At 48.8% G+C, this 14,858-nt stretch overlaps 1 protein-coding gene across 1 annotated transcript; it reads left to right on the top strand.

Moving 5' to 3' along the window:
• Positions 1–507: 507 nt before the first annotated feature.
• On the top strand, positions 508–2,649 carry LOC101759056 (3-ketoacyl-CoA synthase 1). The gene has a single exon (XM_004983308.2). It carries the CDS (start codon positions 603–605, stop codon positions 2,220–2,222), a length of 1,620 nt encoding a protein of 539 aa, XP_004983365.1. The 5' UTR covers positions 508–602; the 3' UTR covers positions 2,223–2,649.
• Positions 2,650–14,858: the final 12,209 nt, after the last annotated feature.

Below are 14,858 nucleotides of genomic sequence, written 5' to 3' on the forward strand. Positions count from 1 at the left end.
ACTAGAGAAAAAGTTTCCGAAGAGAAATAAAATTAGAAACAGGTATTGGATAATCCGAAATCCTACCAAACATGGCCTAACAAATGGAGCTTGATTTTCTGCTCCGAAAAAGCCTAACCCAGCAGCCTAGCAGGGGCTACTACTATTTCGAGGAACTTGTGTGGCCGAACCTCAAGCTAGCTGGCAGACGTGTATATCTGGCGTGATCTTGTATGACGGTTGATAGGTCCAAAACCGGAAAGAGCAAGCAGCTCCAATTCCGCGGTGAACTAACGACCTGCTTTGCTACCCCTGCCGCAACGACGTGCATTCACAAACAAATTTTCTCTGCATCTCGAGAAGAAAGATAGCTCAAATTCAAAGCCTTTCTTGGCAAATTTTCCATCAGTACGAACCTGAAATTTGACCGCTAAAATGGCAGCTCTAGCTGTCCCAGGCTTCAGCTGGACGTCAGTTACTTTCGCGGCGTTTTCCTCCCTGAGAAAACGCCTATAAATTGACTGGTCACCCGTGTCCATTTTTCCACCCAACTACAACCAAACGCAACGAAGTCCCGCGCACGCAAAGAAGTCGAGCTCGCTCACGTCCAAACCGACGCGACCATGGAGGCCGCGCCGTCAACGGCGGCGGTCATGGAGCGCGAGCGCCTCACTGCCGAGGTGGACGTCGTCGCCGAGGCCGCCGCGGCGCAGCCCAGCAGCTTCGTCGTCAAGATCCGCCGCCGGCTGCCGGACTTCGCGCGGAGCGTCAACCTCAAGTACGTCCGCCTCGGCCTGCGCTCCGGCGGCCTTCCCACGGCCTCGTCCTGGGTCCCGCTCGCGCTCGCGCCGCCGCTCCTCGCCGCCGCGGCGCACTCGCTCGTCGGCGTGGACAAGCTCTACTCGCTCGACCTGCTCACCTGCGTCGCGTGGCTCGGCGCCGCCGCGCTGCTTCTCACGGTGTACTTCCTTAAGCGCCCCCGGCCGGTGTACCTGGTGGACTTCGCGTGCTACAGGCCCGGCGACGAGCACTCCATCTCCAAGGAGGGGTTCCTGGAGATGACCGAGAGCACGGGCTTCTTCAACGCCGAGGCGCTCGAGTTCCAGACCAAGATCACCAGGCGCTCGGGCCTCGGCGACCAGACGTACCTCCCGCCGGGAATCCAGGCGCGGCCTCCGCGGCTGTCGATGACCGAGGCCCGCGCGGAGGCCGAGGCCGTCATGTTCGGCTGCCTCAACGCGCTGTTCGCGGCCACGGGGATCGACCCGCGCCGCGACGTGCGCGTGCTCATCGTCAACTGCAGCCTCTTCAACCCGACGCCGTCGCTGGCGTCCATGGTGGTGCATCGGTACAGGATGCGGGAGGACGTCAAGTCGTTCAACCTCGGCGGCATGGGCTGCAGCGCCGGGCTCATCGCCGTGGACCTCGCCAGGGACATGCTCCAGGCGAACCCCGGGTGCTACGCTGTGGTGGTGAGCACCGAGAACATCACGCTCAACTGGTACTTCGGCAACGACCGCTCCATGCTGCTGTCCAACTGCATCTTCCGCATGGGCGGCGCCGCCGGGCTGCTGTCCAACCGCGCCGCCGACGCCGGGCGCGCCAAGTACCGGCTGCTCCACACCGTGCGCACCCACAAGGGCGCCGCGGACGAGTGCTACGGGTGCGTGTACCAGCGCGAGGACGGCACCGGCCGCGTCGGCGTGTCGCTGGCGCGCGAGCTCATGGCCGTCGCCGGCGACGCGCTCAAGACGAACATCACGACCCTGGGCCCGCTGGTGCTCCCGCTGTCGGAGCAGCTCAAGTTCCTCAGGTCCCTCGTGCTCCAGCGGCTGCTCCGGATCTCCCGTGGCGGCGGAGCCCGCCCCTACATCCCGGACTTCCGGCGCGCGTTCGAGCACTTCTGCGTGCACGCCGGCGGCCGCGCCGTGCTGGAGGAGGTGCAGCGCAGCCTGGGGCTCAGGGACGCCGACATGGAGCCCAGCAGGTGCACGCTGCACCGGTTCGGCAACACCAGCAGCAGCTCGCTCTGGTACGAGCTCGCCTACGCCGAGGCTAAGGGCCGCGTCCGGCGCGGCCACCACGTGTGGCAGATCGGGTTCGGCTCCGGGTTCAAGTGCAACAGCGCCGTCTGGCGCGCGCTCCGCGACGTGGCGCCCGTGCCCGCCGACGGCACCGGCGGCGGCAGCTGCAACCCGTGGGTGGACAGCATTCAGAACTACCCGCCGAAAGCGTACATCTGAGCGCGTCATATTCTTTGTGACTGAATCGGTCACGCCGTTGCATCAGTTGCAGCTGCACAAGAACTGTATGATAAAAAGAACACACAAGGCTATAATTTTCTTTCGTTTCTTGATCAGGTTGGAGCTGCTGAATCTTCTGCTACCTGTAGTGCATTGAAGACAAGGATGGCGTTACACAATGTCTATAAATACTGTGCTGTGGTTGGTGAATAGTTAGGATAATGATATGTGGAGATCGCTGGACTGCTGCCTTTCTCATTAAGTAGATGGAGACATCAGATCAGAAGTGCCGTTGGAAGTTGTAACAGATGCTGGTAGTAATGTGAATGTGTGTAAATTAATTTGATTTTCCATGAAAGACTGTAGTACTGAGAAGTTGGTCCATGAAAGAGAGTGTTTTCAGGGCTGCCAATCTTCACGGCATTGATTCACAGTGTTTACACTCGTCTCAATCATTCATGCGATTGGTGAGTGGGCTTGACAAATCAGCTTGCTTGAAACCTTCAGCAGGTCCTGATGTTTGGTCAACTTACTGAAAGAGTGCTTTCATCAGCAGTCTCCGGCGGTCGAAAGCGTGATTATCGTTGGCTTGCTGTAGTAGGGACAAAAAAAATCGAGCCGTAGAACAGATACAGAACTCATCTATATAAATATACGCATGCAAATTCTACCGTATAAGTCCATATAAATATACGCATGCAAATTCTACCCTATAAGCTCATACGAGAGACTGAGCCGATAGATTTTTATATTGACGATGTGGTCAGTGAGTAGGCTTACCAATCAGCATAATTCTAACGATGAAAGGAGACTGTAGCCTTTAAAGAAAGAGTGCTATCACCGTCAGTTGATGCAGGTGTATCTAGAAACAAGAGCGATTTATCACGCTGAACCTGTAGCTACAGGCAGGTCCTGTTATTTCTGTGAAATTAATATTTAGCAATGCATTGGGGTTTGTTGACTCTGGAAACCTTCCTGACTTCAGCAATCCGTTCAATCGCACATTCTCTCGTATAACTCCAATTTTCTCTACTATGGCTTGCACTCCACAAAATGATGTTTTTATTCGAGTTATTTTTATTTTTTTGTATATTAATGCGAATCAGTATATATGTTTGATGTTTCTACATGCGTGTTCATCTGGAGTATAGTACAAGCTAGTCAAAGCTGCAATTTGCCACGTATTTACCCACTTCCAGTCAAGCTAACTTTTTTCCTCTGAACTTGACTGATATGAAATCTTTTACAGGGGCATACATAGTCCATGTTGATCCCTCGTCTCTGACAGTGACGACTGACGAGTGGCTTTAGTAGGTTGAGCCCCAATGGGTTATCCAATAGGTTGATCCCTCGTAACCTTGATGCAATATGTTTTCATTGATTATTCGATTTGCTAGCTCTATCCCGTGGCCATGGATTATAGAGGCATACTCTACTTTTCCTTTTTTTTTCCAAACAGGGCATGGATGTACTCCCAAGGTTTATTCTTGTAGACGTACAGAGATTTAAAATTGTATCCTATTCATTTGGTAGTGACATGCACACATCGTACACGATACTTTGTTCATAATTTGGTGAGGTCGACATCTTCAACGATTCTGTGGAAAACATCAAGTCCAGTTGAGCCAAGGTCAAGTGGTCAACCGGAGCAAGATGTTGCTTCTAACTACTGTTGTAAACAATGCAATAATACGAGCAAAAAAAATTCCAACAATCACAAAATGAGAAGTACACATGTATTCTTCCAACATGATTTCACTAGTATTGAACAAGAGTACACTACCATGTTGCAGTACAGGTGTATAACCAAATCTGGATATAATAGTTTAGTTTAAACTTTAAACATAGCTCTCAGTGCTACCTGACCCTTGCTTATTCACAATCAGACACTACCTTACTAAGGGGGTGTTTGGATACAAGGTGCTAAACTTTAACAGTGTCACATCGGATGTTCGGATGCTAATTAGGAAAACTAAATATGAGCTAATTATAAAACTAATTGCAGAACCCTGTGTTAATTTGCGAGATGAATCTATTAAGCCTAATTAATCCATCATTAGCAAATGGTTACTGTAGCACCACATTGTCAAATCATGAACTAATTAGGCTTAATAGATTCGTCTCGCGAATTACACTTCATCTGTGTAATTAGTTTTGTAATTAGCCTATGTTTAATACTCCTAATTAGCATCTAAACATCCGATGTGACGGGTGTTAAATTTTAACACCCCAGAGCCAAACAGGCCCTAACTCGGTACAACTACAACTAGTTAAAGGCCCTGAAGACTATGCAAGAGCATACACAGATGCTACTTATCAAAACAAAGCAATAGACACAGAAAGTGTAAAGCTACCACTGAATAATTCAATGGCTTGAAATGACATGAGTCTCTCGATCAGACCAACCAATATATCACAAGGTGCTAATACACAAGTAAAGCAATATACAATTAACCACAACATTGTGGCACAAAACAACAAGGTTTAAACTAATCTTCACAGGAAATTGCCCAATTTTGTAATGGTCTGGCTGCACTGAGCTTTTATCATAACAGAGCAAACAAGTAGTCCAGGTGATGAAAACTCACAGCGCAATACATCGGAAGTTCCTAGGAAAAAAAACTTTTGGAAGTCCTATCGGTATGTTTGGTTGGAGGTAATTGGTGGGAGAGAAATGGAATTTAGAGATGAGAGATTAAAATTCTATTGTTTGTTTAGACGGTACGGGAGTTTTAGTGGAATGAAGAATAAGAGGTTAGATGAGCAATTCCCACCAATCACTTCCTAGGTGAGGGTGAGAATTATTTTAGATGGAAGATGGATGCATATGCACCGTTAATCATGACTTCAGATATAATTTCTTACCTCTAAACTCCCACTCTTAATTTTCTCAAAAAAACAAACAAGATAATCGTACTAAGGATCATACTCCTAAGTGAATTCTCTTCGCCAATTCTCACCGCTAATTTCCATGCCTCATCTCATTAGTTGTGAGCGGGAAAAAAATTGACCCATAGGATTGCCGCGTGGACAGGACGTGAGCACATCGATTTCTTGCATAGGCACGACTGAAGCCCAAAATACTGGTGTGGCGGGACATTGACGTTGCACATGACGGTAACCACAAGGCAAGGCAACTGGGGAATTTTTTTATTTTTATATTATTTTTTTCGATTTTGCAGAAATATATAGTCGGATGTAAAAATCTGGACTGTTGCCGCCGGCCCAGGCGGTGGAAGGGCCTTACTGCCGCCTCAACCGGCGGTAAGGCCCCCCACCAACGGTCAGCAGCCGGCGTAACTGCGGGTGCGTGAGTCGAGGTGTTACCACTGCCCTAGGCGGCGGTAAGGCCCTTACCGCCGGCTGAGCCGGCGACAGTCGCCCTTTATAACCCGTGTTGGAGGTATGCTCTAGAGGCAATCATAGAGATGATGATGTTCCATTTGTATCCATGATTTATATTGTGTTCCTTGAATATCCATTAAAGGCTACTTGAATTGATTTGCAATTATGTGAATTGTATGTAAAACTCTTTACTTGTATGGTTATTCTAATGTTGTCCCTAGTCGGAGTTCATGTGAGGACACACATGAATATTAGACTAGCACATGTATTAGTTGATGACTATGTTTCACGAGTCATAGACATGGAGATGTTGAACTAATAATGTGGGCACATGTGGAGACATGTGCTAGGACTGACCCAACACGAGAAGTAGTTCTCTCTTTACACAACATATACCTTTGTCCTTATACCTGAGATTGTCGCATGTACTCAAGATGTGGATCGACTTACTTAGGGGCTATCAAACGCTACGCCGTAACAGGGTAGTTATAAAGGTAGATTTCGGGTTTGTCAAGAAGCATGCTATGAGACATGGTCAATCAAGGTGGGATTTGCCCCTCTCTAATTGACAGTGATATCTCTGCGCCCCTTGAGTGATCGGATCCGAAAATGCATGGCCATGCTACGTACGGTTAAGAGTTAACCTACAAAGGGATTCCGAATCATAGGATCGAGAAAGAGCGGTCGGCTTGAAGCTAGACCAAATATCGTGAGGCAAAGAGAATAGCATATATATAATGTTGTGATGGTTCGTCTGATATGATCTTCGTGTGCGTATAGGAGTTGGCACGTCTTGCTAGAGGCCGCTACCGACTGTTGGGCCGAGTAGGAGTACTCGGGCCATGTCTATATGTATCCGAACCTATAGGGTCACACACTTAAGGGGCTGGAAGCCCAATTCGGATGTGATCCGAGTTGGATTAGGTTTAAGAGTACTAATGGGCCTCGGACCTAGAGGCCCGTTAGGAACCTCTATAAATAGAGGGGTGGGGGCACCCTAGGGTTTACACCTTTGTTGGCGCTAGAAATCAGCCGATTGAACTTCCAGCGTCGGACACACGACCCGGGAGAATCTACTTAAATCCTGTTCAGGTGGTCACCCTGGTGCGGTTCGCGCGGCATGCCAGCCAATCTGACCTGTCGATTGGCAAGGAAAGAAACGTGTCATATCCCAGAGGTTGCGATCGGCTAAGGTTCCGATCTCGAGGGAGCTTATCAGCGAATCGGCCGATTTGCTGTAATAAAAAAATCGCTATAATACAGCCGATTACCGGGCAACATTGGTGAAGAAAACTACTAGAGTAAAATGAACAATGCTACAGTAGCAACACTAGGAACAGATTTTAATCGGCTATGCAAGAAGTGGTAAATTAAGCAAAAATATAAGTGAGCCGAAAGCTCTAATTCCAAGCTGGATAACTGGTGATAAAACTAGAACAACAGGTAAAACCTAAAATTCTAGTGAATATCGATAACTGATGAATAAATCTAAACGAAACGACAGCGATGCGCCCGAAGTTAAAGCTTAGATATTACTCGATAAATGGAACTTATAGAATCGGTCGGAGATCAAGTGATGCAGCCCCGCCAACCCGTACGAACTCGTGAAAAGAAGAAAAGTACTGACGAAGTCGTCAACTCGAAAGTAAAGTGCGAGGAAATAGTAGATTGTTGTATTGATTTGATGATGATTACAGATCTCTAAAGATGGCTATTTATAGCCTGTTACAACCAATCTCTTAACCGACTAGGACTCTATCTCTAAGTTTAAACGAAAACGAATATTTACAAGTATGACTCGTATCGGAGTTGATTGCTGTGTTCCTGTGGGCCGACCCCTTTTATCCTCGTAATCCACTCTGAGCCCATATTGGTCCAACTATTCCAGCCTCTCGATCGGCCGATTTCCATCAACTCCATTCGCCGAAACACTGCCGCACCAATCTGCCGATCTCCAACTGTAGCACCAATCGGCCGATTCCCAATCCTGACCTCCGTACCTCGCCGCATCAGCTGATTCTTTCCTTTCTTGGCGCCGATTCCATACGTGTCAAAATCTAGCGTCAACACATGCCCCCCAGTTTCGGAGTAAAACATAATCTTTACTTCGAAATTCCTTTTAACTTCCCTTCCGAAACAAACGCATTGAAAATACCCTTCCGTTTCGCGGTCTTCTACCTGATGATTGCAATCTTTTCAAAATGGGCGCCCACGACAACCACTTCTCCCAAAAAAATCGAACCGACGGCGCGGTAAAAATCCTGCTTTTACCCCTTCTCAGACCGTCCTTAAATATCAGCACGTCCCGTACTCCTTCTCACGAGCTCACGTCTTCCTTCTTTGGCACACTGATCTCCTTCTTCCTCCGGCGTCTCCCTAGCTTCCAGTATTTCCCTCCGACATCTTCTTCCATCCACATTCCGTCCCACCTCCCCGATGGCGACACCCTCAGGCACTTCACCAACATCCGAAGTCCCAGAGACGGCCCCACCAGCGGCGGCTCCAGCGGCAATGGCGGCAGCTCCATCGGCAGGAGCGGGAGCTCCATCGGCGGGAGCGGGAGCTTCGACGGAGGCCCCACCGACGGCTTTAGCACGATGAGCTTCATACCGGAGGTTTTTACCGAAACTTCTCTTAATACCAATGCATTTACCTTAGATCCGTTCTTACTTCCGCCCCCTTTTTCCCTTTTTTAGGCGGTTAGACACCAGATTACCATCCGCCTTACCGAAACCCCTGGTCTTATCTGCCTTGGTCCCATAGGAAACCCAGATCCAACTGACTTGATCAATTTGGAAACCCATAGAATTCCATTCAAGCAATCAACCCTGGACCTAGACCACTGGTCAGGCACTTTCAGATCATGGCCGAATGAAACCCCCGGTTGGAGGGAATGGTACCAACGGATAGCCGCCTCCAAAAGAGTTCAATGGGACGAGCACAAAATCGGCCAGTGCATCGATCTGTCTTTGTCCCAAATGGAAAGAAATGAGCCTTTAGTAATAGCAGCCTCGTACTTTTGGTCCGACGCTCTCAACGCGTTTCTCTTCGGACATGGGCCTATGACTCCCACCTTGGCCGATGTGGTCATGTTGACCGGCCTTGACATTTCCTCCCCTGATACCCCTTTCCGTTACCTGGCCAAGACGTCCCATCGGCTGGAGATGACAGGAATCAGCAGATGGAAGGGGTTCATCAAGTGCAACAGGAGGGCCAGGACAGTCGCAGAAAGGGAGCATGCGGCCTTCCTGATGATGTGGCTAGAGAAGCACCTCTTTTGCGGGAGGGCAGCTGGTCCATCCACTAACACACAGGCTCTGGCCAGGGCGCTATCGATAGGAGCTTCTGTTCCTCTTGGAAAGCATTTATTGGGATCAGTTTATCATATGTTGCACTAGATCGGCGTAAAACTATCCAAAGGAGAGCCGATTGGAAACCCAGGTGGACCCTTGTGGTTCATCAACTTGTGGCTCAACCTGTACATGAGCAAGATCTCCCAGCAGCGAGTGGAGTACATGACATTCCCCAACATTGAATCGGCAGAGAACCCCACTGTACGGTGCCGGTGCACTTCCTTCGGTGAAGCAGCATCGGCCTTCTCTGGTTGCCCATATTCTGCTACCAAGGTGGCCGAATATTTCAGATGCTTCTACAATGGTTTCAGCGAAGATGCAACCAGATGGTTCCCTTATCAAAAGGAGGAACCACTCTTCGAGCTCCCCTCTTGTTTTGACTCGGCCACCAATAAATTTGATGAGGACCTCACAGATGAGTTGATCAAGCTGGGGATTCTGCCGGTGAATTTCTTCTCGGGGAAGGACGCCTCCACTTATGAGTTTTACAACCCTTCTGTTGCAGCACGGCAATTTGGCTTAGGTCAACTGCCGATTTATGCATACTTCGCCGGCCGAGCAAAATTCCGAGACGACCTCACCAAAGTTCTTGACTACAGTCGGCTGTACGATCGGATCCCAGACTCCAGCACCATAGACCTTACCGATTGGATAGTAGCTCCTTTCGCCGTTCAGCAGTTCAAGATATGGTGGGTAGAATGGAAACAGCATCTATTCTGCGCCTCCGCGGTGATATATTGCAACCTCCTGGACCCTGACAACATTGACCCGAATGCTGAGGTATCGCCCTCTTTTTAACCGATTTTCAACTCCCTCTTTATATATGTACCACTGACTCTTATTATTTTTTCAGTCTGAGAGTTGCGCTCCCCCAAAACGCAGTCGGAGCGGCCGGCCGATAGAGGACCGTTATCCATACACGGAATTCCCCTTCATCGGTTATCACACCCCCTCCGTCGACGACATAGCTGGCCGGGCGAAGCAAGCGCAGAAGAAGATCATCAAGAAAACCAGTCGTCGGGTGAGAGCCCGCACAGAATCGGCCGATCCACCCGCGGCTGCATCGGCGGAAATTTTGGTTGCGCCGACCCTTCCGGTTGCTGAAGAAGTTGACCTCCAAGCTACTACAGAAGCTGGAGCGGCGGCCGCATCATTGTTGGTAGAAGCCGTTCAGGTAAACTCATCATTTGATTTTCTCCTGGTCATTACTTCAATACTGACTTTCCCTATACCAGGCAGCACAAACCGCCCCGGTGGGTCTACAGCAATCGGCGATGTCTCAAACAGAAACCGAAGTACCAGTGCTTCCGCCCGCTGAGGTATAGGGCCTCTCAACTTAACTCTTTTAATATTTAAGCGATAACCTTACCGATTCTGATGCAGGTCATTGGCACGCTAACCATGCTCCCTGAACAGCCGTCTGTCAGAGAAGTCCTTCAAGAAGCCGGCCCTAGCAGGACGCCGATTATCGTCGAATCCTCCTCTTCCGACGAGCCGATCGCACCAGTCCCCGAGCCAAGGGTAGTGATTCCGCAGACGCAAATGGAAGAGATCCGCTTCAAAGAAGTAAGAAATCTTATAACCCGTATTGGCCGATTTGCTACCACCATCGGCTGATTTATTTTTTATTTATCATTTTGCAGGAACAGGACACTCCCAATAACAGCCTCTTCTTGTTTGCGGTTGCGCTTTCTGATGACGAAGAAGTCGCTTCCTGTGAAGTCACCTTGAGCTCAGTACCCGACGATGTCCGCGCCAAGCTTGAAAATATACGGACGCTTCTCCAAGAAGACATCGGCCAACTGGTGGAGGATGCCTCGCCGATTCGGCAACTCTTTGGTGACGTCAGCGGTCGAGTCCTAGAAGAAGCCAAAGAAGCCTTGGCACCCGCCGCTTATATTGAATCGATGCGGATCCCGGTCTTCAGGGCTCTGCGTCACATGGCCGATCGCGCCAAGCTAGCCAAGACTCGTGAGGAGGAGGACTCTTACAAGCATTGGGCCCAAGAGGTACACCATCGGATTCACTTCCTCGAGAACTCCCATCCCGAACTCGTCTGTACGATAGATCATCTCAAGCGCCGAAGGGCGGAACTTGCCAAGGAGATGGAGCAAGTAACCAAAGAGATAGCCATTGAAGAGAAGAAGCTTCAGGAACTCCCTTCCGTTATCGCCGATTTGAAGCAGGAGAGGCAGCACCTGGCCCACGAGGCCCTCAGACTTCATCGTCACATGCCAGAAGTCCCGGGGTCAGCGGAGGATGGCCAGCACGTCTTAGACTCGGCCGATCAGATCAGGCGACGAGCGATCGCGGCCATTAATGCCATTCTGGGATGATCTGTAAAAGTACTGGCCGTTTTGTAAGAACATTAATACCTTTTGACCATCCTTCGCGGCGCGCTTTTATTTATTACCCTTTTATTCCGACGGGACGCGTCTTACCAAACCTCCGCCCTTTCTCTTCTTATAAATATCGGCCCTAATTTCGCTCTCTAGACTACTTGCCCCACTCGATTCCTTTCCCGATTACTTTTTCATTGGAACGTTTGCAGGCATGTCTTCTTCGTCTTCTTCTTTCTCTTCTCCTTTCGTTAATCAGGTATAAGATCCGTCTTCGTTCCTTCTTTTTAGTTTGATTCCTTTAAACCGTCCTAACTTTTAGGCGGTTATATGTTAACCTTTTCAGCCAAATAGCCTCCCGAACTTGAACGAGCGATCAAACTCATGCTCTCCGACGAACCATTGTTGCAAGAAGATAGGGAACTGATCAAGGCACACCGTGAAGAACTCAGAGATCACGTTCCTGCCGATGTCCGACGGATCTGGGATCACATCGACGGCAACTGTTACAGGCAGCCGCCGATCAATAGGAGCCACCCACTCCCTTACCCGGTCGCCCTTGAAGACGCCGTGGCAGGAACATCTCGTGCGATACTGGATCGGAGCCATCCTCTTCCTCGCCAGGTAGAGGCAGAAGCCGCGATGAAGGATGTAGAAGAATGAAGCACTCGCCTTCTGATAGAATTAGGTCGGATTGAGAGGGAACTCAAGAAGAAGCGTAGTTGAGAATTTTTGTTCTAAGGGCGACTTGTACCGTGTCGGCCGTGCAACTTATCATCCAAATCGAATAATAAATCGGCCAACTTGAACGATTACTCTTTCTCTTCTAGGCGATATCTCCATCGGCTATGTGATTATCTAGGAAATAATCATTTTGCCTCGTCATAATGATCTTTATGCATCGACCCATATACTAGGGTATATCTTTTCAAGTACCTCCCGTTCAAGGCCCTAGTAATTCTTCCCCTTCGATAGTCTCCAGAATGTACGTGTTTCCCGGAGCGCATCGGCCGATTCTATACGGCCCTTCCCAAGTCGGGGACCATTTACCGAACTTAGGATCCTTAGATGCGATCGGCAGCACCAATTTCCATACCAGATCCCCTTGGGAGAACTGCTTGACTTTGACCTTCTTGTCATACCACCTGGCTACTTTCTTTTTGTTCTCCTCAATACTGATCAAGGCTCTCAGCCGTTGACCCGCCAAATTGTCAAGTTCCCTTTTCATAAGCGAGGAGTAATCATCGGCCGTCAGCTGATCTTGAAGCGACGTTCATCTTGAGCCCATTCTCAACTCCCATGGCAATACCACCTCATGACTGTACACCAGTTGATAAGGAGATACCTTGGTAGCTTCGTGGCAAGCCATTCTGTACGCCCATAGGGCTTCGGTTAAACACAAGTGCCACTTTTTGGGTTGTTCCTCGATTTTCCTCTTGATCAACTTAATTATCCCCTTATTGGATGACTCGGCCTGGCCGTTAGCTTGAGCATAATACGGGGAGGAATTTAGCAGTTTGATCCCCATATCGGCCGTGAACTCCTCGAATTCGCCAGATGTGAACATCGTTCCTTGATCGGTCGTGATGGTCTGAGGGATGCCGAAGTGATAGACAATGTGGTCCCTTACGAAATCGACCATAGCAGCCGATGTTACGGCTTTTAATGGAATCGCTTCCACCCACTTGGTGAAATTGTCTGTTGCTACTAGAATGAATTTGTGTCCCTTACTTGACGAAGGATATATTTGTCCGATGAGATCTATTCCCCAACCTCTGAACCGTCACGGCTTGATAATTGGATTCATAGCCGATGCGGGCGCGTGTTGCACGTTCCCATATTTTTGACAATCTTGGCATCCTTTATAATATTTGAAACAGTCCTCAAGGATTGTCGACCAATAATATCCATTATTCCTAATCATCCACTTCATCTTATGCGCCGATTGGTGGGCTCCACACACCCCTTCGTGGATTTCTCCCATCAGTGTTTTTGCCTCCTCAGTCCCTAGGCATTTGAGTAGAACACCATCAATCGTCCGGTAGAATAAGTCATTTTCTAGTAACACATACTTTGTGGCTTGAAATCGTACTCGCCGATCCACTTTCTTAGATGGGTCTTTTAAATAATCGGCGATGTCTTTTCGCCACTCATCAGCCGCAAGTTCCAGAATCATGGCGCCTTGAATCTGCCGATATCCGGACGCGTGCTGAGCAAGCCTGTTGGCTTCTTCATTATAATCCCTGGGGATATGCTTGATAACCGCGGATTTGAATTCTTTCAGAAGCTGGAGGCAATCTTCATAATAAATCCTTAATACGTCATCCTTGCACTCGGATCTTCCTGTCAATTGGTCCACGATGAGCATGGAATCTCCAAAAATCTCGACGGCGTCGGCCTTGATCTCTCTTAACAATTGTAACCCTTTTAGGACGGCCCGGTATTCCACCTGGTTATTGGTGGCGGATGCTTCTATCAGCAGAGAGAAGTCATAACTTGCCCCCCGAGGCGATATGAGAACGATGCCGATTCCCGATCCGGCCCCACATGACGAGCCATCAAAATATAAGGTCCATGGTACTGGTTCCACGACGGCGATTTCTGGTCCGCAGTGCTGGGTGACAAAATCGTCCATGACCTGACCTTTGATGGCTTTTGCTGATTCGTATTGTAGATCAAACTCCAATAAAGCCAAAATCCACTTTCCGATCTACCCTTTTAAAATCGGCAATGACAGCATGTACTTCACTACGTCATCCTTGCATACGACTACGCATTCTGCCGATAATAAGTAGTGCCTGAGCTTGGTGCATGAGAAGTAAAGATATAGGCATAGCCGCTCTACCAGAGGATATCTTGTTTCAGTGTCCAGAAGCCTTCTGCTAACATAATATATCACCCGTTCCTTTCCTTCAAACTCCTGGATTAACGCCGACCCAATAGCTCGCTCATCGGCCGATAAATATAGCTTGAATGGCTTACCAGTTTGTGGTGGGACCAACACGGGAGGCGAGGCTAAGTACTGCTTGATGTCTTCTAGCGCCTTGCGTTGCTCTCCTCCCCATACAAATTCTTGGTTGGGTTTTAATTTTAATAACAGTGTGAAAGCCTGGATACGTCCGGATAGGTTGGATATGAATCTTCTGATGAAATTGACTTTGCCGATCAAGGATTGCAACTCGGTTTTATTCTACGGGGCCACGACTTTATTGATAGCCGCTATAGTCTTCCGGTTGATCTCTATCCCACGCTCATGAACCATGAAACCCAAGAATTGTCTGGCGGATACACCGAAAGCACATTTGTTCGGATTCATTTTTAACCCATGCCTTCTCGTACATTCCAATACTTGCCACAAATCGGCCAGATGTTCCTAGTGTCCTTTTGATTTGACCACGACGTCGTCAATGTAAATTTCTACTAGTATGCCGATAAGTTTGTGAAATATGTAATTCATGGCTCGTTGATACGTAGCGCCGGCGTTCTTCAAACCGAAAGTCATTACCACCCATTCGAACAATCCGAGGTGACCTAGGCACCTGAAAGCTATTTTCGATATGTCCTCTTCGGCCATTAGTATTTGATTGTATCTGGCATTT

This window comes from Setaria italica, chromosome IX (genome assembly GCF_000263155.2).
Source record: "Setaria italica strain Yugu1 chromosome IX, Setaria_italica_v2.0, whole genome shotgun sequence".
Lineage (NCBI taxonomy): Eukaryota > Viridiplantae > Streptophyta > Magnoliopsida > Poales > Poaceae > Setaria > Setaria italica.